This window comes from Gopherus evgoodei, chromosome 5 (genome assembly GCF_007399415.2).
Source record: "Gopherus evgoodei ecotype Sinaloan lineage chromosome 5, rGopEvg1_v1.p, whole genome shotgun sequence".
NCBI lineage: Eukaryota > Metazoa > Chordata > Testudines > Testudinidae > Gopherus > Gopherus evgoodei.
In genome coordinates, this window is record NC_044326.1 from 127,680,649 (window position 1) to 127,700,998 (window position 20,350).

Here is a 20,350-nt window from a genome sequence, read left to right on the forward strand (position 1 = left end):
GAATCATAACTGAGCAGGTGTTTTTTTGTGGGATTCCATGGAGACTGGTTCTTCCCCTAGGTTATTTTTAACTTCTTTATCAATGACCTGGAGGAAAACATAAAATCATCATTGATAAAGTTTGCAAATGACACAAAAATTGGAGAGGTGGTAAATATGGAGAGGTCATTGATACAGAGCAATGTGGATCGATTGCTTGTTTTGTCCCATTTACCAATGTATTCTAATATGGATAAGTGTAAATGGATCTATCTAGGAACAAAAAATGTAGCCCATAGTTACTCCATCTTGGGTAGCAGTAACTCTGAAAAAGACTTGCAGTCATTAGGGATGACACTGGTCTACAATTTTTGAGAAGTCATCTGCTTCAGAGATAAAATGTGCTATATATTATGTATTTTGATGTGCTGAATTCAAATATGACAATTAAAACAACTGGCTACTGTTTCTAAGATATTTAAGTTTTTACATTTTATGTCTATGTTTATTGTGTAGATAGTAGAGTTTTAATCATAAATTGTAAACCTAGGTCTTTTCATGTGTTTATGGTTGCTTTACATGATGATATTTCACCTGTCCTGTTTATGGAACACTTTTTAAAAATCAGCAAAAGGGTTATATAAATAAAATTTATTATGAAACAAAAGGCAAAAAACTATTATGTACATAGTTTAGTCCTATTCAGTGTCTACTCGGCGCTTCTTGGCTTGTCTCTTGTATTCATTAAATGGAGCATCTCTTGTCACTGTCCAGCAATAGTCTGCAAGCATTGATGGGCTCCATTTGCCCTGATAGCCTGCCAGGAGATTCCACTGCTGTAGTCTGGAGCCCAAAAGCTCTGCCTTATTCTTGGGTAGTTCCAAAGCCCTGACAAGGTCATTCAGTTCACCTTGTGTTATGAGGTGTGGTTCAAAGGAGGAGGATGGGAGAAAATGTGGGTCCTGTGACATTGATGGTTCAGGACCAGAAGTTTCATCCTCTTCCTCTTCCTTGTCTGACTCAAGTGAGAATGATTCTGGTGCATCAGGAACTGGCAGTCCTTCTCCCTGGGCTACTGGGCATATAGTTGATGGAATGTTTGGATAATGCACAGTCCACTTTTTCTTCTTTGACACACCTTTCCCAACTGGAGGCACCATGCAGAAGTAACAATTGCTGGTATGATCTGTTGTCTCTCTCCAAATCATTGGCACTGCAAAAGGCATAGATTTCTTTTTCCTGTTCAACCACTGGCGAAGATTTGTTGCACAAGTGTTGCAGCATATGTGTGGGGCCCACCTCTTGTCCTGATCTCCAATTTTGCAGCCAAAATAAAGGTGATAGACTTTCTTAACCATAGTGGTTATACTGTGCTTTTGTGATGCAAAAGTCACTTCACCACAAACATAGCAGAAGTTATCTGCACTGTTCACACAAGTACGAGGCATCTCTGCTCACTTTGGCTAAACAGAAATGTGTCCCTTTGCAAAATCCAACACTGACAAATAAGAGAGCATGACACTGTATGATTTCTAGGGCTGATATAGGGCAATTTGTTCAGCAGAGTGATGTAAGCTTCGTTATGATTGCATCATCCATGACTTCTAGGAATAACATGATGCAATTCATATCATGTGTGACGCAATACCAGCTTCAGATTGCATCATTCATTGTTTTGCCTAAAAGCAAGTACTGTCCAAACCCAGTCACAGATTTATTCATAGATCCAGTCAAAGATGTATTTTAGTCATTTCTGGTTTAAATTGAGATCCCTTCCCTTTATAACTCACTTATCCTCCGCCATTCCCAAGTCAAGGGTCGTATATACTGACCCAATAGCATATCTTGAAAACTAGAGCCACTCAACAATTTTAAGCATCATGTTCGTTCTCAGTGACCCAGAATTAGTAAAGTTGGACTACATTTATTTCAGAAGCATTTTGGCTGTAGAGCAGTGTGATCAGTTGAATATGGGCTCTAACACTGTGGCCAAAAGGGCTAACTTGGATGCATGAACAGGAATCTTGAATTGGAATGGAGAGTTGGTTTACCTCTGTGTTTGGCAGAGGGGTGACCACTGTTGGAATACTGTGTTCAGTTTTTGGTGCTCATGATTCAAGAAGGATGTTGATAAATTGGAGAGGATTCACAGAGGAGCCACAGGCGTGATTAAAGGATTGGAAAGCATGACTTAAAACGATTGAATTCTTTGAGTCTATCTATGTAGTTTAACAAAGAAAAAGTTAATGGGTGACTTGATCACAGTCTGTAAGTACCTCTATGGGGAATGAATATTGGATAATGGGCTCTTCAGTCTAGCAGATGAGGTGTAATGTGATTTAGTGTCTGAAAGTTGAAGCTAGATCTATTCAGATTGGAAATAAGATATACATTTTTAAGAGTGAGAGTAATTAACCATTGGAACAATTTACCAAGGATAATGGTGGATTCTTCCTCATTCGCAATTTTTAAAATCAAGATTGGATGTTTTTTCTCAAAGATATGCTGTAGTTCAAACAGGAATTATGTTGAGGAAGTTCTTTGGCCTATGATGTACTGAAGGTCTGAATAGAAGATCAGACTGGTCCCTTCTGGCCTCGGAATGTGTGAATCTATGAATCTTACCCTTTGGCTATCTTAACTGTTCTGATTATAATATCTCTGGGCAGATGCTGTCTCATATTTTGTATATGTACATTCCCTAATAAAATGAGTCCTGGTCTAATTTGGGGTCTGTAGTCTTGCAACAAAATTTTTGATGGCCTCGGAGAATGGCCACCAACTCTTGCTGGTGGCCACTCTGACAATTTTTTCTATAATATTTAATTAACTTTAGGAAAAACAAATAAATATGCATGTATATGTCCAAATCATTGTAATTTATTCATGTAGGGTGTTTTTTTTTCCAGACTCAATAAAGTACAGTCGTTTCTTTTTTATTTGACCTAAACAGACTAGAAACACAAATAAGATGCTTTGCACATTCTTGTCTCTTTTTGTTGTTTCTTTGGCTTTTTGGTTGTTTTTTTAAAAAAGCCTGATAGCCAGTAAGTTTGCTGCTGCGAAAAGTAATATTTGTATGTTTGTTAATATTGCTTTTCACAGCCTCCCAGCTAGCTAGTAAGTCTGCTGTGAAAAGTGATATTAACAAACATACAAATGTCAATTTTCACAGCAAACTTACTCAGTCCTGGCAAAGCAGGGGACAAATTAAGCCCAGGATGGGGAGGTGGGTAGGGAGACAGCAGGGGCCAGGAGTGAAGGAGGGATGGATGTGTGGCCAGGAAGGCAGCAGGGGCCAGGGGTGATGAGGGGAGACGGTGAGCCAAGGGCCAGCACCGGCCGCAGAGTGGCTGGGGTCCAGGGCCAGAACCCAAAGACCCATGACTGGATACTGCCCCCTGCCGCTCAGGCTGAAGCCTGAAGGCTGAGCCCCACTGCCCCCAGGAAGGTGGGGCACTCACTGGCTGTCAGTCCCTCTGGCGTTTGTGGCTCCAGAGGGGGGCAGGGCCCAACCCCTGCTGGTGGCTTTGGTGGAGGCTCCAGTGCTTTGCCGCCGATCCCCGTGCCCACACAGCTGTCATGGCCACAAGAAAAGCCTCTGGTGGCCACGTATGGCCACGGTGGCCACATCTGAGAAACTCTGCTCTAGGTGGTACTGTGTAATACAAATAATGAGATTGTTTGTTTGAACTCTGCAGTTCTTGCGCCATTTTTAAAATGCTTTGTCGTACAGCAATAACTTGTCTGTCTCCACTCAGGGAACAATTTTGGGCCCTCCTTGCAATCAATTTAAAACCCATTCATTCCTGTGGATGGCATGCACAGACTGCAGTGCCTAATGGATAAAACCTGGGCCTTATATCACAAAAATTGTGACTTAAAATTCACTGATGGAGGGGGGGAATTATATTTTCATTACAAATTCTTCCTGATTTTTATTCTGCCAGCAGTCAAATAGATCACTATATTCTCACCACTTAATTGTTCTTATCAAGCAAAAATACTCTGCATTTGATTGGATTGGGATTTATCTGAATGAATTGCAGTCATCTGAAGTGTTGAATGTTTCCTGTTCAAGGAGATGTCTCTGCTGTCTTGAGGCTGAGGAAGGAACACTCTGCAGGTGACATTTCAATAATTTAAAATACATTAAACGTTTGACAGTATGAGAAAGGGAGCAGGATTGCTATTTATGGTTATAGCTCAGGAAGAGGCAATACTTCCTCCAAAGAGCGTGAAAAAGTTCAGTCATGCTCATTAGCCTGCCTCCCCACTGTGCAAGTCGGCCTGGGGGGGGGAAGGGTGAGGTCACAGCAATGCAGAAAGAACAGCGGTGAGGATTCCTGCTGCAATGAGAATACCTCTGCAGCTCTGCCTGGTGGGTTTTTTTTTTTTTTTTTTTTTTTTAAAGGAATTCTGATGTGTATTGTGGCAGTGTCTTGGAGCCCCAGTCCTAGATCGGAAGCAAATTGTGCTAGATAAGAACTAGAATTAGATAAGTTCATGGAGGATAGATCCATCAATGGCTATTAGCCAGGATGGGCGGGAATGCAAAGCCATGCTCTGAAGTGTCCCTAGCTTCTGTTTGCCAGAAGCTGGGAATGGGTAACGGGGGATGGATCACTTGATGATAACCTGTTCTGTTCATTCTCTCTGAAGTACCTGGCCGGTGTTGGATGCTGGGATAGATGGACCTTTGGTCTGACTCAGTATGGCCATTCTTATAGACTCTAGACTTTAAGGTCAGAAGGGACCATTATGATCTTCTAGTCTGACCACCTGCACAACGCAGGTCACAGAATCTCACCCACCCACTCCTGTATCAACCCCCTGGCCTATGTCTGAGTTATTGAAGTCCTCAAATCATGCTTTAAAGACCTCAAGGTGCAGAGAATCCTCCAGCAAGTGACCCATGCCCCATGCTGCAGAGGAAGGCAAAAATCTCCAGCATCTCTGCCAATCTGCCCTGGAGGAAAATTCCTTCCCGACCCCAAATATGGCAATCAGTTAAACCCTGAGCATGTGGGCAAGACTCACCAGCCAGCACCCAGGAAAGAATTCTCTGTAGTAACTCAGATCCCACCCCATCTAACATACCATCACGGACCATTGGGCAAGGCACTATACAAACACAGAACGAAAAGATGGCTTCTGCCCCAAAGAGCTCACAGTTTCCTTCTTGTTGGGCACCTGTCTCACAAATGCAGAGGTGCTGCAACTCCAGAGTACACTTGAATTTAATATAGTCTTCCACTTTATGTCTAGCATTTATGCACTAATTTCATCTTCCAAGTACTTCACAGACATTAATGATTAAATGATGCTCCCGTGAGGTCGGTGAAGGCAGAAGTATTGGTTTTCACAATTTACTGATGAACAGTTGAGGCCAAGGGGTTAAACAGCTTGTGGAATGGCACAGAGGAAGCTAACAGCAGAGTTGGGATTTGAAGTTGGAAACTCCTGGCTCCTGGTCTGTGCTCACACTGCTAGCCTACTCCTTTCTATACGTCTGATGCTGGTGGGACATTCTCTGAGCTGTGCCTTGCTCTGGGTGCACGACTGAGACTGTAGCAAGGAACATTAATGCCAGAATGTTTTTCTCTCTCCCCCGCTGTACAACACAATGGGCAATACTATTGGATGCTGCCCCTGTTCTCCAACACTATTTGCTTTTAGGTTCACTAGCAAGTACATAATAAAACACCTGCTTACTAGAGAAGGACAATAGTGTATGGGGTACTGTGGATCCAACTGCAGGTGACTCATCTCCAAGAGCATGCCATTTGCTTTGCTTTGAGCCCAAATTCTGACTTCTGCTATGCATGCATAATTTCCATCACAGTTGGTAGGAATTTCATGCACGTATCGTGGCTGGGGGTGGGTAGGGAATTAAAAGGTTCCATTAGAGAGAGCCCACAGCACAATGAGGAGGAATGGTTTTGGTCCTCACCCTTCTTGTTCAGTTATCCTTCACTAGCTTCTGGGTTCTTTCATGCAACCTTATTTTTTTTTAACTTTAATTAAACTCTCTCTGGGCTTTGGAAGCTCTTAATTGCTTAGGAAAGACATTTTGATTGCTCACTAGGCTTCCCCAGTGGCGTTCATGCCTCTTGTTGGAAACACGTGGGTTTGCATAGGCCATGTAGTAAGTGAACAGGGCAACTTTGCTGCCTGCCCACCCACATTTGGAAAAACTGTTTACTTTGTGGAAAGGACTTCTTCAGATGCGAGGAATCATTCTACAGGTGCTGGAGGCAGGGATGGGGTGGAAGCAAAGGTGGCTTTTTGGTGCCATGAAGAGGCCTGCCCAGCCCCTGGCATAAATTAGAACACACTATAATTTACACTTTGTTCCCATGGTGCTCTGTAGGCACTGACGAGCAGAGACTCTTGTAGCGTGAGGTACTCTGGTGTGCTGGAGACTGGAAGGAGGGATGGTGTAGGGTCCTCACATCAGCTCCACAGCAGCTGAGGGTGTATGCTGGGCAGGGGTTTTCAGAGGGTCATTTCCACCTACTTAAAGGCCCTTTTTTGTTGCCCGAGCAACATGGTTTTTCCGATATTCAGCATACCCCAATCTCTTCCTACTGGGCCAGCTGATGCTGCTGAATTCTTTATGCCATGTATGGTAGAGATTGGGGGGCAGGGCAAGGGCTTGAAGGCTAATAGTCAAGACTGATGTGGCAGGTGATGGGTGACAATGACCTCTGCCTGTCTTACAGAGGAGGATGCACGTGTCCGCCATTTCTGATGCAGGTTCACAGCCTGGAGAGCCTGATTTAGATAGTGCTGCTTTTCACTCTTGGCTTCATGTCAGTACCATTACAGTAGAGCTGGGTAATAAAGCCCAGGCGTTTTCAGCTGATGCTCTCAGAAAGCTGCTGGGGGTCTGTGACTGAGTCTGTGGCTCCCTCCTTCCCAATATTTCTGTACAGGAATACACTGAATCTGATTTGATTCAACTTCCCATAACCCTCTTAGATTTCTCCTCTTGTAGTTTCCTTCTATCTCACTTTGTGTCTTCTCCATCCAGTTCCAAACTTTCCTCACCTTGCCTTGGAGTTACTGTGCTTGAGGCTTCCTAGGTAATATTCCATGCAGACTTTGTGATTTTGGAGAATACTAAGCATTAGTCTCCAGGACATTAATTATCCATAAATGTGTGTGAATCCAGAATACATTAGTCTCCTATCCTGGACTTTTACAGGCACTGAATTCATCATTAAATAATACTGTACAAACAGCGCCTCCCAGCCCTTAACTACAAAGTTATTCATAGGTACAAGAGGTTGCATGCTTCAGCAAGTGGCATGTTAAAGAGAGGGATGTTTAGCAGAGATATAGGCAGTTCAGATCACTAGTAATTTATATGCCAGTGAAACTAAACTATTCAAATGCCTGCAGCCCTTGGTGCCCTATCTCTAAGAATGAGCTACTCTGTGAACGAATACAGGTTACTGAGGTTATCTTTATTAAAAATTATACGTATGCAATTGTACAGTCCTGGTGGATATTCTGATAAAAAATCTGAATTATCATATTTGGTATAATGGATACCGCATAATAAGTCACACACCTACAGCTAGACTATTATCAGTACATTATTTACTCATGATAACTGTGCTTACTGAACATTCCTTTCAGTTAATTTTCTACTTAGATTTTGCGGGTTGGACAGCCATAAACAGTAACTCCGTGGAACGCTGTCAAAATGTCTTAAAGGGCAGCTCTTTCACAAAGAGTAAAGCAGTGATGGTACTCCTTACTTCCAGTCTTCAGGAATAATGTGGCAGCAGTACCAAACATTACTTACTTTTGCTTAAAATTTGTGAATCTTTTTACAAAAAATTATGCAAGAATTAATTGCCCTCATCCTCCAAAAATTTCAATTTTCATGTAAAATTTCAGGGGATTGAAAAATGTATTTGCCGTGAAGCATGTGGAAACCTGTACGGCTATTTTTGCACTTGAGAATTTTGGAAAAGCTCTTTGAGCTAGAGATGTCTGAAAGCTGCTTGGTCTAGGATATAATGTAGGGCTAGGAATCAGGAGATTTTGAGTTCTCTGTCCCTCGCTGGAGTTAATATTAACAAGCCTATGGTGTATAGCACTTTAGAAGCATTTGTTGTGAAGTAAGTAAATATAATCAGTCTTATTTCACTATGAGGAAATGAACGCAAAGAGGTTATATCACCAAGGTCCTGTAATGAGTCAGGCATCCTAACCATGATTAAAATCCCCTGATTTATTATCCTGTGTCTAGTCCACCAGACCACAGTGCTCCCAGGCCTAGCAAATCACTTGATGGAAAACTTGCTCCTATATGCAATGAATTAAGTGCAGGAGCAAAGGGATCCCACCACTGACTGGTCTTAATACTATTATGGCAGGAATCACTGGAGCTGTTATATAGTCTTACCAGTTATATTTCTTAATTGACAAGCTCAGTTCATTCTTGGAAGAAATGTTGTGGTGTTAGTTTTATGATGCAGGTTCTTTGCTGTCTGCCTTAACCAGAGTAAATTCCTGGGGCAGAGTCAATTCCTGGGAACTGAGCGGTGGCATGATAGTCCTTGAAAAAAGGATTGCCTATGTGCTGTTGTGACCACCTCTGTTCCAAGACTGGTGTATACAGTGTAATCAAACAAAGCTGCATTAAGAATATATCCAGACTCCAAGCCATTGATTTCTCTTTCCATGAGAAGCCAACCTGTGAGGCCTGACATCTGCTACTGCTTGACAGAAAATAGACAACACTATACACGTACGCACTGTAGCAATGTAGAATGACTATTTAGTAGGTAAATTAAATCAATTTTCATTTTCCTTCAGTTTACAAAACTGCTCTGGTTTTATGGAATTTTTACCAACTCAAAAACCAGGGGCATTTCACTGGGGTGGGGTGGGGGGAGCGTGCGTTTAATATGTCATCCAGCTCTTGTTAGGGCAGTTGTTGCTGCTTCCTTCCTCTCTAATTACTGCCTTGTTTCTGGTTAAACGAGGACTGAAATAGAGCTACTTGCAGCGTGCAAAGTTAAGCACATGTAGACATTTTTGCAGGATTGGGGCCTATATAAGTAACACAGGTGGTAGAGGTCTGGGATTTTTTGGAGTGCCAGGTCCTGGATGCTGTCACTGACAATTACACAAGACTTTGCATCTGGAGCATAAGTGATGGCCAAAAATACTTAGCAGCTGTGAAATTGTTACAGATTCTTGCACAAATGGCCCGTGAGCTTATTACATAATCCAAAATGAGAAAGGAAGGAGGTGTTCTTGTATGCAGTTACATAGTACTGAAGGAAAGAACAACAACTGGTTTGGGGGGAAAAAAAATAATTATTATAATACCATCTCTCAACCACACACACACCAAACATACTTTAAGTGTTTGCCTAATTCCGTGGAGACAGTGTCACATCTATCCAAATGCAGAAAATCTCAGCAAAGGTGAAATTCAGTCTTGGGACGTATGCACGTAACCTCCATTGAAGTTGGGGGACGTTGTAGAGATGTACTTGGGCAGAGCTTGATCCTATGATAGTAACAGTCTAAAATTATTACTATAGATTAGAGCAGTGGCTCTCAACCTTTCCAGACTCCTGTACTCCTTTTAGGAGTCAAATTTGTCTTGCGTACCTCCAAGTTTTACCTCACTTAAAAATGAGTTGCTTACAAAATCAGACACACAAATACAGAAGTGTCACAGCACACTATTACTGAAAAATTGCTGACATTCTCATTTTTCCATATAATTTCTAAAATAAATCAATTGGAATATCAATATTGTCCTTACATTTCAGATCCTGATCTTCAGGGTGGGTTTGTTTGGTTTTTTTGAGATGTGCAGTGATGTTGTATGCAGTGCATCTGAGATTCCACTCTCCTGATGTTGCTTTTCCTTGCACCAGTTAAAGGGGGTGCTGATAATTGTTTCCACTGCCTGGCGAGATCTTGATTTTCTGTTACTTATTGTTTCCTTAAAGGAAAATCTGAGAACAGTGTCAGTCACCTGAAAAATCATTTGGGGCTTCAGAGTGGGGCCTGGCATGATGGGTATATTGAGTATCTGATCCCGTTGCAACAGCGTGAGGATTGATGATGACCCTGATATCTCCACACTTCCTCTGTGTTTAAATGTGGTACAGGCAGTAGGAGTGAAGATTTAGGCAAGAGACTTTAAACCAGGAGAAGGGCTGATCCTGCAGCCCTTATGCAGGGAAGACCTTGCCTGATATCACTGGGAGAAATCCTGGGGAATGTAACAAAGATTATGTGCAAGGGCTTTTATCTGTGCAGTGGGCAGGCTGTCCAGGCAACAGAGACATGGCAACTCTGACAGGGCATTGAAGCGGGGAGATGGAGGAACTTAGGAAGTGACTCACTCCTACCCCAATACAAGGGTTTTGCCCAGTAGTTCTCTGCTGTGCACGAATCCACTGGCTACACCCCTTCCTCTTCCTAGGTTGCCCACGTCTTCCTCCTGTGTAAGGCACTTTTGATTACCTGCCATGGAGATATGAAAGCAGCGGACAGAGAATTCCTCTGGATGGGGACTGTGCTAGTTGTGCATAGTCATACAGCTAGTACACCACTTTTAAGCTGCCTTTGGGTTTTATACACGCACATTGAGGCACCTCTGTTTTTGGCTCTCGGATGAATGATGGCTGAATTGAGGTCTTGGGACAGATTTTCCAAAGTGCTCAGCATCTAGCCACTTTTATTAAGAACAATGGGAGCTGCTGAGTTCTGAACATTTCTCATCATCAGGCCCATGATGTCTGAACAAGGTATTACTCTAGTGTGTTAGCCTCCTTCCCCCCCTCAACTAATTTAGTCTTGATGCCCCTCTCTTTCTTTTTGTTTTGTAGTCCAGAAGTCAGTCCCGTATTGGCCTGAAGCAAAGCACCAAGCAGAAGGTATGTTAATTCTTTTGCTCAATACTATGTCTGTCTTGTTCCTTAGTTTATAATGGATGCATAGATTTCAAGAGAGAAGAATTTCTGGTTTTCATGGTTACACTCTACAAAGATACGTGGGGAAATAATGGAGAATTCTTTCAGCCAAGTAGATTTTACGTGGAGAAGCTGCTAGGGTTTAGGATCCCCCCACCACCTGCTGTATTCCCATGATTAGTGGCTATACCATTTAATCTCTAGAGCATTTCTGAGAAAATTAATGAAGAATGATTACCTCATGCTGCCTAGTGCAGCAGCTCAATAGGTCACATGGAGTCACACTGAAAAACAGCCTGGAAGAATTCTCTTGGAGCCTTTAATATACCAAGTGCTCAGCTGTGATGTTCAGACGCAGTTTGTGTCCCTGTCATTCCTGACCAGTTACCAATAACTAAGAGTTAACAGGAGTGTTCTATTGATCATATCTTGATCCCCACAGAATGGACAAAATGAGTTGTGGGAGGTAGGAGGCTGAATAGTTGGAAAAAGAGGAAGGACTGTACTTGAGAGGGCTAAATGAAAAGGGCTTTTACTTGTTCCACAAAGTGGATGAGACAGGTAGAAAGTGTGGTGTGCAGGAGGGGAGGAGGCTGCCCTTCCTAGGTCATCAGGTTTATCAATGCTTTGGGGAGCTGATAGGTTTTCTGAGGTCAGGAGTCAGATTCTGTGTGTGTGTGTGTGTGTGTGTGTGTGTGTGTGTGTGTGTGTGTGTCTGCCTGCGCGCACACACACACAAAGCACTCTCCTACACCTTTAGCGGCACCTGCCCTGGGAGAAACATGTATCCCTGGGAGAAGCCAGGCAGCAAAGACCCAGTCCCTAGGGTTACATGACACAGGAACAGCTCTCTTTGAAAACTGGGCTCTATACAACTCCCACCTTCTGAAGCTCCCTGGAAGATGTGGTGAAAGAGTGCATGACCCAGAGTGGTTCAACTGCCTGGTGGGCTTGTAGAACGGGGTTGGAAAACTTGTGCCTGGCCTCAGATGTTCAGTGTTTTATATCTTCTTTTTCTCACCCTGATGCATCTTTACACGCACAAGGAGCAGTACAGCACTGCCATTCATTCCTGTTCATGGCTTGTTCCTCCATTAAGCCCAGCCTCATTTTGTCCCAAATACATTTTAAATTTATACATTAAAAATAGTATTTTCAATATAAGGTGAGGTTTTTTTGGGAGGGCTGTCCGACTCTCTTAACAGTATCTTCTGCCATTATTTATTTGTATTCCAGTAGTGCCTGAGGACCCCAAATGAGATCAGAGCACCACTGTGCATACACAGTAAGAGATTGTAACTCTTCGGACCAGGGATTGTTTAAACAGGCAAGACAAAGGGAGGAGTAAAGAAGTATTATCATCCCCATTTTACATATGGAGAACTGAGGCCCAGAAACATTTCTGCGTGTACTGCACACTACTCACTAATTTTCATTTTTTTATAAAAAGTCATTTTTAATCTGTAACATGCCAATAAAATGGGCACTGTAACCTATCAAGACAATGGAAAGAAACATCTGTTTGCAAATGCCATTTTGCTCTAGTAAACTGGTGTGCAATATGGGTGGAACTGTATTTATTTTTCCAAGTTTTATTGTTACCATCAGGATAGGAATCGTTTTGTTTTATTGATTTAATATATTCAGAGATGCATGTACTGGAAAGTCACTAGCTAAGACATTTTGACTCTGGAACTTGACTGATTTGTTGTGATATTGATTCTGCGATCCATTTTTCGTCTGTAAAATCAGACCCATTCTGACCTTGTCTCATTCTTGATTCCCACACAGTGAACAGAGCTCTGTTTTTAAATCAGATTTTAGATAGGGGGAATTGTACTCATTTTGGTTCAAGCACAAGCTTACTGATTTGTGGTTCAAAGGCTTTTCAAACGCTGTTAATCTAAGCAGAGGAACAAGATGACCAAGCTTTTAAGAAGTTTTGATCTGTGATCTTCCCTCCAGCTTTACTTTAATCTTATCAAGTATATTCCTGCTGTATATTGGGAAGCTTGAAAGGATCTGTTCTGAACAAATTTTATTAGATGCTCTATTATTTCCAAACCAGATGTCTTGGGAGGGTGGAGGGGGAAGGTGAGGGTGGGGGTTGGGGATAGAGGTGTACAACGGATACATATGGTTAAAAAGCAGAACCTCCACTCTGAAGCCCTGTGAATTTGTGATCTGGATTTGAATTCTTATAACTCACTAATGTGGCATTGGTTCTGACTGAGTAGGAACCTGTCTTTGGTCTTTTTCAGATATAACCATAATCTAGCAACTCTGGGCTGGATCCTTTTTTAGTGTAAAATGGCATAATACCCCTGAAGTTCAATTTACATGAGCTAAGGCTCTGTCCAAATATCCTCACCAAATTCTTCCGAGTGTGGATAGTCTCAAAAGAATAGCTGATCTAATAAGATTTCTGAAAATTTAGCATACAAACTTGGAAGTTCATCTTGCAAGATTTTAGCCTTGCCAACCTGAACCCAAACTCAAGATCATATTTGGCTTTCAACCAGAAAACCTAATCCTAATCTATATCGAAAACTGGAGTGGAAAAAACACCACCTTGAACTATGAAAGGGAGAATTGATTGGAATAAAACCTACCTGGGAAGAGTAGGGCTTGTACCTGAAGAAGGAAACAGAAATTCAATCAGGTGCCCTAAACAACCCAGTTAACAAATATTTTTAGTTTATGTTTAAATTAGCTGGTGCCCTAGACCTGTAACTCAAAGACAGTTTTTGGGCTGATTAATTTTCTTCACACTTAGTAGAACTCTTCTTCTTTGACTTTTGAGTAACCCTGACAATTTTTAAGTCAAACCACTTTTGCAAATCAAAGTCTAATGATGGTTAAAAATTGGGCTTTGGAAGAAATAAAGATATCTCTTCATAGTTCTGTGTTATGAGAAGTGACACTCTTGAGACTCACACAATGTACTACTTTTGTGTGGTTAAAAATAGTTATCCAGAAAAACATGAGCTAAAATTCAGATTGCCTCTCAGTGGTAGTAATTCTTAACACTTCTTTTCAAAGCAATGTAAAGCTTCTAGTTAATTAATCCTTACACACCCTGGTGAAGAAGCATGACCAACACTCATTTAAAGATGAAAATGAAGTAAAAAAATTAAGGCACATTTTCCACACAATGGCTACTGATTTTAGGCGCCCAACTTCAGACACTTTCAATCAGAATCGCCAAATGCTTTCAACTGCAGCTGAAATCGATGAACCCCTGAAGAAGTCCTCAGCACCTCAGAAAATTAGGTCTTAAATATCTCAGGTTCGTTGCCCAACTATTAATGCAGCCCAGATCACTGGCCACTTTGAACCTAAGGGACTTGCTACAATAGAGAGTCTGTCTGAAATTGAATTAGAAGTGTGGCCTTGGGTTGCTATTGCTGTGTTGAGATCTCTAGATCAGCCTCGTCCCAGCACTCAATGGATATCCAAATTGCATTACCCAGTCCCAGTTCTACCGCATGTTTCCATGTCAAAGTGAATCCATTCTGCTATTAGCCCATTGGGCCAGTAGAGGGTTCTTTGCCATCCTGAGCTCTGTAATGCTAAAAGCAATTCAGTGGAGCTAGAAGAATATGTAATCAGGCTAGGTCCCACACTAAGTTCCTGTTGTGTTCCCTGCCCCTCCTTCCACAGTTCTGCTCAGTAATTATGGCAACAGCCTGTTTTAGGTAGATTATACCCCCTACAACATTAACAAAGGGGAGTTGTGCTCTTGTAACTCTTGTGAGACCCAAGGCAAGAAGGGGATTACTCTAAACTGATTATTCTAAACTTGTACATTGTGCGTATAGGGTTCTTCCCTTCCTCCTAACTGTTTGTTCAAAGATCCCTTCTGCTTTTTCAGGGCCTGGGCTTGTGCGGTGGCTTCACGGGGAGCTAAGGGAGCTCAGCACCTTACAAGATTAAGCCCTCAGTTCCTTAAGGTCATATTATCATAGACTATCAGGGTTGGAAGGGACCTCAGGAGATCATCTAGTTCTACCCCTGCTCAAAGCAGGACCAATCCCCATTCTGTCTCTCATTAAGAGCTAGGAGAATACTGTTGCCCCTTTTTGATCCAAGTGGCTAGTCAAAGTTGAGTCCTGTGCAGCGGCGTGCAGAGAAATAAAAATCTGTCTGCTTTTGGAGGGGCATTTTCTGGAGGAGCTGCCTCTCCTGGCTTTGGCCCTGGCCCGCATAGAGCTGGCTCCCACTCCCTCTCCCATGGCCCCAGGCTGGAAGAGCTGTCATCTCCCACCCCATCTCAGGGCTGAGGAACTGGCACTTCCTGCTATGGCAGGTGGAGCTGGCTCTCCTCTCTCTCCACCCCTGCCGCCCCGGGGCTGGTAGAGCTGGTTCTTCCCCGGTGGTGGCAATGGAGGCAGCCAGAGGAGCTATTTTTTGCTATTGCGGCTCTCCCTCCCTGCCTCTGCAGCCCTGGGGTCGGAGGAGTTTGCTCTTCCCGCTCCAGCCCCAGAGGAGTTCTGTGCTGACTGCGGGGGCGACGGCAGAGAGGAAGGCTGTGCTCCTGGTTTCCCCCTCCCCACGCGTACCTCTGGTCCTGCGAATGTTCCAGAAGGGGATAGAAATTGATAGTCTGGTGTTTTCCTTGATTTAATGTTGTTAGTTTACAAGAAATATATCAGGGTCTCCTTCTCCAAATGCCGGGGGAATCGGAAACAAAGGAATAGTTTCTTAGCTTCCAGCCCCAAGACTCTTTAGCTAATACCAGACCAAAAAAACCTCTTTGTAGCTTTTTTCCAGGGTCATATACTGTCCCCACAGGTTGCTGCTTGGCTTGCTTGCTTTTTGCCTGCATCCAGGGGCTGCTCTAGACATTTTGCCGCCCCAAGCAGGGCGACATGCTGCGGGGGTGCTCTGCCGGTCACAGGGAGGATGGCAGACGGCTCTGGTGGACCTCCCGCAGGCACGCCAGCGGAGGGGCTGGTCCCGCGGCTTTGGTGGACCACCGGAGCTGTGGGACCAGCGGACACTCCGCAGGCGTGCTTGGGGCAGTATGCCGCAGGGGGGCGCTCTGCCGGTCGCTGGGAGGGTGGCAAGCGGCTCCGTTGGACCTCCCGCAGGCACGCCTGCGGAGGGTCCGCTGGTCCCACGGCTCCAGTGTTCCACCAAAGCCGCAGAACCAGTCCACCGGAGCCGCCTGCCGCCCTCCTGACGACCAGCAGAGTGCCCCCTGCATCTCTTTATCTTCTGTTTGTCTCAGTTTGTCTTTTTAGATGCACACACTCAACTACCCATGTGGGCATGAAACTGAGTGGAACCCACTGCCTGCGTTGGTAATTTCTGGGCAGACTCTCTTTGGCCTTATTTTAGATGTGGCCCCTTCAGTGTTGCTTACAGCTATCTGAAGTGAAAGACATGGTCTCACATAATTATTAACAGGGTTTTAATTCACCCATAAAAAGGTTTTACCCAGCTCATAACAACTTAAGACTTCTTCACTAAAACTTGCTTGGATAGGAAAGGAAAGTTCTGTGTGTGCATTCCCCTTTTGTGTTCCTTTCCCATGAATATCTCAGTGAATGAGTTACGAGGTAGCATTGTTCACTGGGAAATTTGAATTTGCAGTTTGAACATTCTGAATATGCAAACATAAATATTTGCACCGGACACCTAATTTTCTGGTACACTTATTCAGTCAAGGAGCAGAGACAACAGCATGGATCGTATTAATCTCTGCTGCCTAATAATCGCTCCAGACTCACACAAAGAAAGAAATTTAATTTAAACCCTTAACAGGTCAGCTTTCTGCTTCGTATCTTCAGTCCCTTGTTGTCACAAGTCCTCTAGTCCATAGTTTCTCAGCGAGGGATCTGAGGCCCCTTGGGGAGCTATGAGCAGATTTCAGGGGGGCCGCCAAGCATGGCCGGTGTTAGACTTGCTAAGCCAAGGGCAGAAAGCTGAAGCCCTGCCGCACAGGAGTGCAGCCCTGGGCCACAAGCCCCAACATCTGGGGCTGAAGCTGAAGCCTGAGCAACTTAGCTTTGTGGTGCCCCCTGTGGCATGTGGCCCAACATAACTGCCCAGCTTGCTACCCCTTAACGCCAGCCCTGGCTTTTATATGGAGAAAAACAGTTGTGTGGCATAGGTGGGCCATGGAGTTTTTTAGCATGTTGGGTCGGGGGCCTCAGAAAGAAAAAGGTTCAGAACCGCTACTCTAGTCTTCTCTTCCTTCCCCCTTGCCCCCCGCTTTGCTCCCACTTCCAGTCCTGTCATACTTACTCCTCTGCTTTAGTCACTACATGGCATCACTGCTCACACCAATACTACATATGTGACTCATGCTCAATCAAAACCAGCCAACACGTCTTCAATTTAAAACATTGCATAACCACAACAAACTGCTTATGAACAATTTGCAGAGCGGGAACAAACCATAGAAATTATTCAGTGAATAATTTTGAATGATGAATACATTCAGCTACATAAGCTGCTTACAGATAATTTGTGAACAAAAACAAGCTAAAGTCCTCAAATCTGTTATTCACTGTGAATGATTTGCTCAGCTTGTACACATTTCACAGATGTCTTGTGTCTCCAAATCTCTGTCCATCATCTCTTGCTGCTTGTACTCCCAAAGTCTTTGGTGTGTCTACTTCTTTCGTCTTGCATGCCTTTTTCATTTGCAACCTCTTCTTTCTGAAGACATCAAATGCTGTATGTCTTCCCAATAATTGTTTGCTCACAGTACATTCTGATTCCTAGAAAGGAAGTAATTCTCTGGCATTAGCATCTATCTGATTTATGAGACTTCTGAGCATGGTTTTACAATGTTCCACGTTTTGTGACCATGTTTTCTTTAAAGGGAAGTCTCCAAAAGCTTTGATTCCTGAAGTACATTTCAACCCAGCTCCGTGGACTAAAACACCCACTTCCATCCCTAATAATGCTGCTTTGTATGTTCTGCATTTATTATTGTGGTCTCTAGAAACAGGTATGATCCTTCAGAAGCCACCTCCACATATTACTCACATTACCCAGAAAATGCATTACTCAGTATTTCTGCCAGTAAAGATAGTAAGCTATTTGTTTAGAATACAACTCACCCCAGATTTAGCCCCTCTTTTAGCCAACCTTTCAGGAACTGATGCTGATTTCAAGAATGTATTTGATATTCATGAGTAATTGCTAGATGGTTTTTATGTTCATGCTGCTTCTGACCATTCAGTAATCATTGCTCAGCTTGTGAGAGTGGTTGCCTGAATCTTACGGTATTTTTTTTTCTGCTTCCTGATTGGTGACTGAAACTTCCAACAGGAGAATAATAATGAATTTACAATGTGAATAATAGGAAGAATAAATATTTGTAATTAAGATATGAGAAACCTGTAGGATTCATGAAGATCTGGTAATCGATTGACTAATTATGAATAAAGAATAATATGACCCTATTGGGACAATCATGGTCCAGACACTGCTGGGGGAAAACAAGGGTTCTGAACCCTAAAGAGTAAGCAATTGAATCAACTGATTGTATACAATATTATTATACTATAAAAGTGTATAGAGTAAAGTCTTTTATGGAAGCTGGTGACATACTGGTAATTAATATTATTCCGTGGTGTATGTATGGGTGGTGTGTAAAGAGTAGGTGTGCTGTAAATATGTTACTAAAATACGTTCAGACTAAGCAATCCAAGTGGAGCTGATAAAAAAATTTATCCTAGACAAAGGCATGTTGTTTGTCTGTGTCTCTGATGTAAATTGAGCAAGGTGAGGCCAGCAATAATGGAAGTACATTTGTATCTAGGGTACCGTGCCTTCTCACTGATGTCTATCCATACCTGCCAGTGCAAGCTGCACTATGCACAGATGGAAATATCGAATTTACACGTCATGGTCTATATCTGGCAGATGCTTACATCTAAATGACATCGCTATAATTGAATAGTAAACCTGTCCCGTTCCATATACCTCATTTTTACTTCAGCTAAGAGAATCCACCCCACTGATCTATCTCTCTCTCTCTGTCTTCAGGAAGAGTGGATACTAGTCATGGGAATTTCAGAAATAATCAGGGAGGCCCGAAACTGGTAGGGCTGGCAATATGTCCCCTGTTCTCATGGTACTGCAAAGTCTTGGCCTAAAATACCCCAAATCCAACAGACACACCGTGAATGCTCCTCCCTGCTGCAAAGAATGCCAGCAAGTGTACAAAACCAAATGCTTTCTCTGCCAAGCCTCAATCCACAAGGCTGAAAAACTGCAGCTGCCCCTGAGCCTTTTCCTCCAAGCATATTAAGGATTCACAGCTGAAAAGAAGAATGTACTGGTGTCTCCCTTTGCTGAGGGAAACAGATCAGTGGATTAAGTGAGTTGTGCAAAGCTGCGAACAGTGTATCAGGATTATGGTGGAGTGATGCTGGACCTCCACTTATTACTGAGATTTGTCATATCCTCCCTCTTCTCCTAAAGAGCAGGTGGACTGGGCAGCTTGGAGTTGTGGATGGGTTTTCTCTGTCACTGGGCTGTTTTTTCTTACACTCTCATTTCGGATTTTGCTGCTTTCCCTTTCCCCACTGTCAATATTTCCATCTTCAGTGCTCCCAAGAACCAGGCAATTGCTGGTCCCTACTCAGCTTCTGTGATGGTTCAGGAAAATGTAACAAGCACTGGTGTTGGAGCACTCCCACTGCTAGCTCTCCAAGGGTATGTCTACACTATGGGATTATTCCTATTTTACATGAACCAGTTTTGTAAAACAGATTGTATAAAGTTGAGTGCATGCGGCCACACTAAGCACATTAATTTGGTGGTGTGCGTCCATGTACCAAGGCTAGCGTCGATTTCCAGAGTGTTGCACTGTGGGTAGCTATCTCATAGCTATTCCATAGTTCCCGCAGTCTCCCCCGCCCATTGGAATTTTGAGTTGAGATCCCAATGCAAAAACAGTGTCGCGAGTGATTCTGGGTAAATGTCGTCACTCAATCCTTCCCCTGTGAAAGCAACGGCAGACAATCATTTTGCGCCCTTTTTTCCTGTCTTGCCCTGGCAGATGCCATAGCATGGCAACCATGGAGCTCGTTTTGCCTTTTGTATACCCTGAAACACCCAGGAAAATGTTTTTGACCCTTCAGGCATTGGGAGCTCAGCCAAGAATGCAAATGCTTTTCGGAGACTGCGGGGACTGTGGGATAGCCGGAGTCCTCAGTAGCCCCTTCCTCCCTCCATGAGCGTCCATTTGATTCTTTGGCTTTCCATTATGCTTGTCACACAGCACTGTGCTGTGGCCTCTGTCTATAATAGCCTGGAGATTTTTTCAAATGCTTTGTCATTTTGTCTTCTGTAACAGGGCTCTGATAGAACAGATTTGTCTCCCCATACAGCGATCTGATCGTTGTATCTCCCATATGGTCCATGCTGGAGCTCTTTTTGGATTTGGG

At 43.3% G+C, this 20,350-nt stretch overlaps 1 protein-coding gene across 1 annotated transcript in view; it reads left to right on the forward strand.

The window, feature by feature from the left end:
- Positions 1-20,350, forward strand: part of LOC115652704 — a 294,278-nt gene that overhangs the window by 62,736 nt on the left and 211,192 nt on the right. Inside the window, exon 2 of the mRNA XM_030565092.1 lies at positions 10,854-10,901. Coding sequence (XP_030420952.1) covers positions 10,854-10,901 — 48 coding nt within the window. The remainder of the gene's footprint in view (positions 1-10,853; positions 10,902-20,350) is intronic.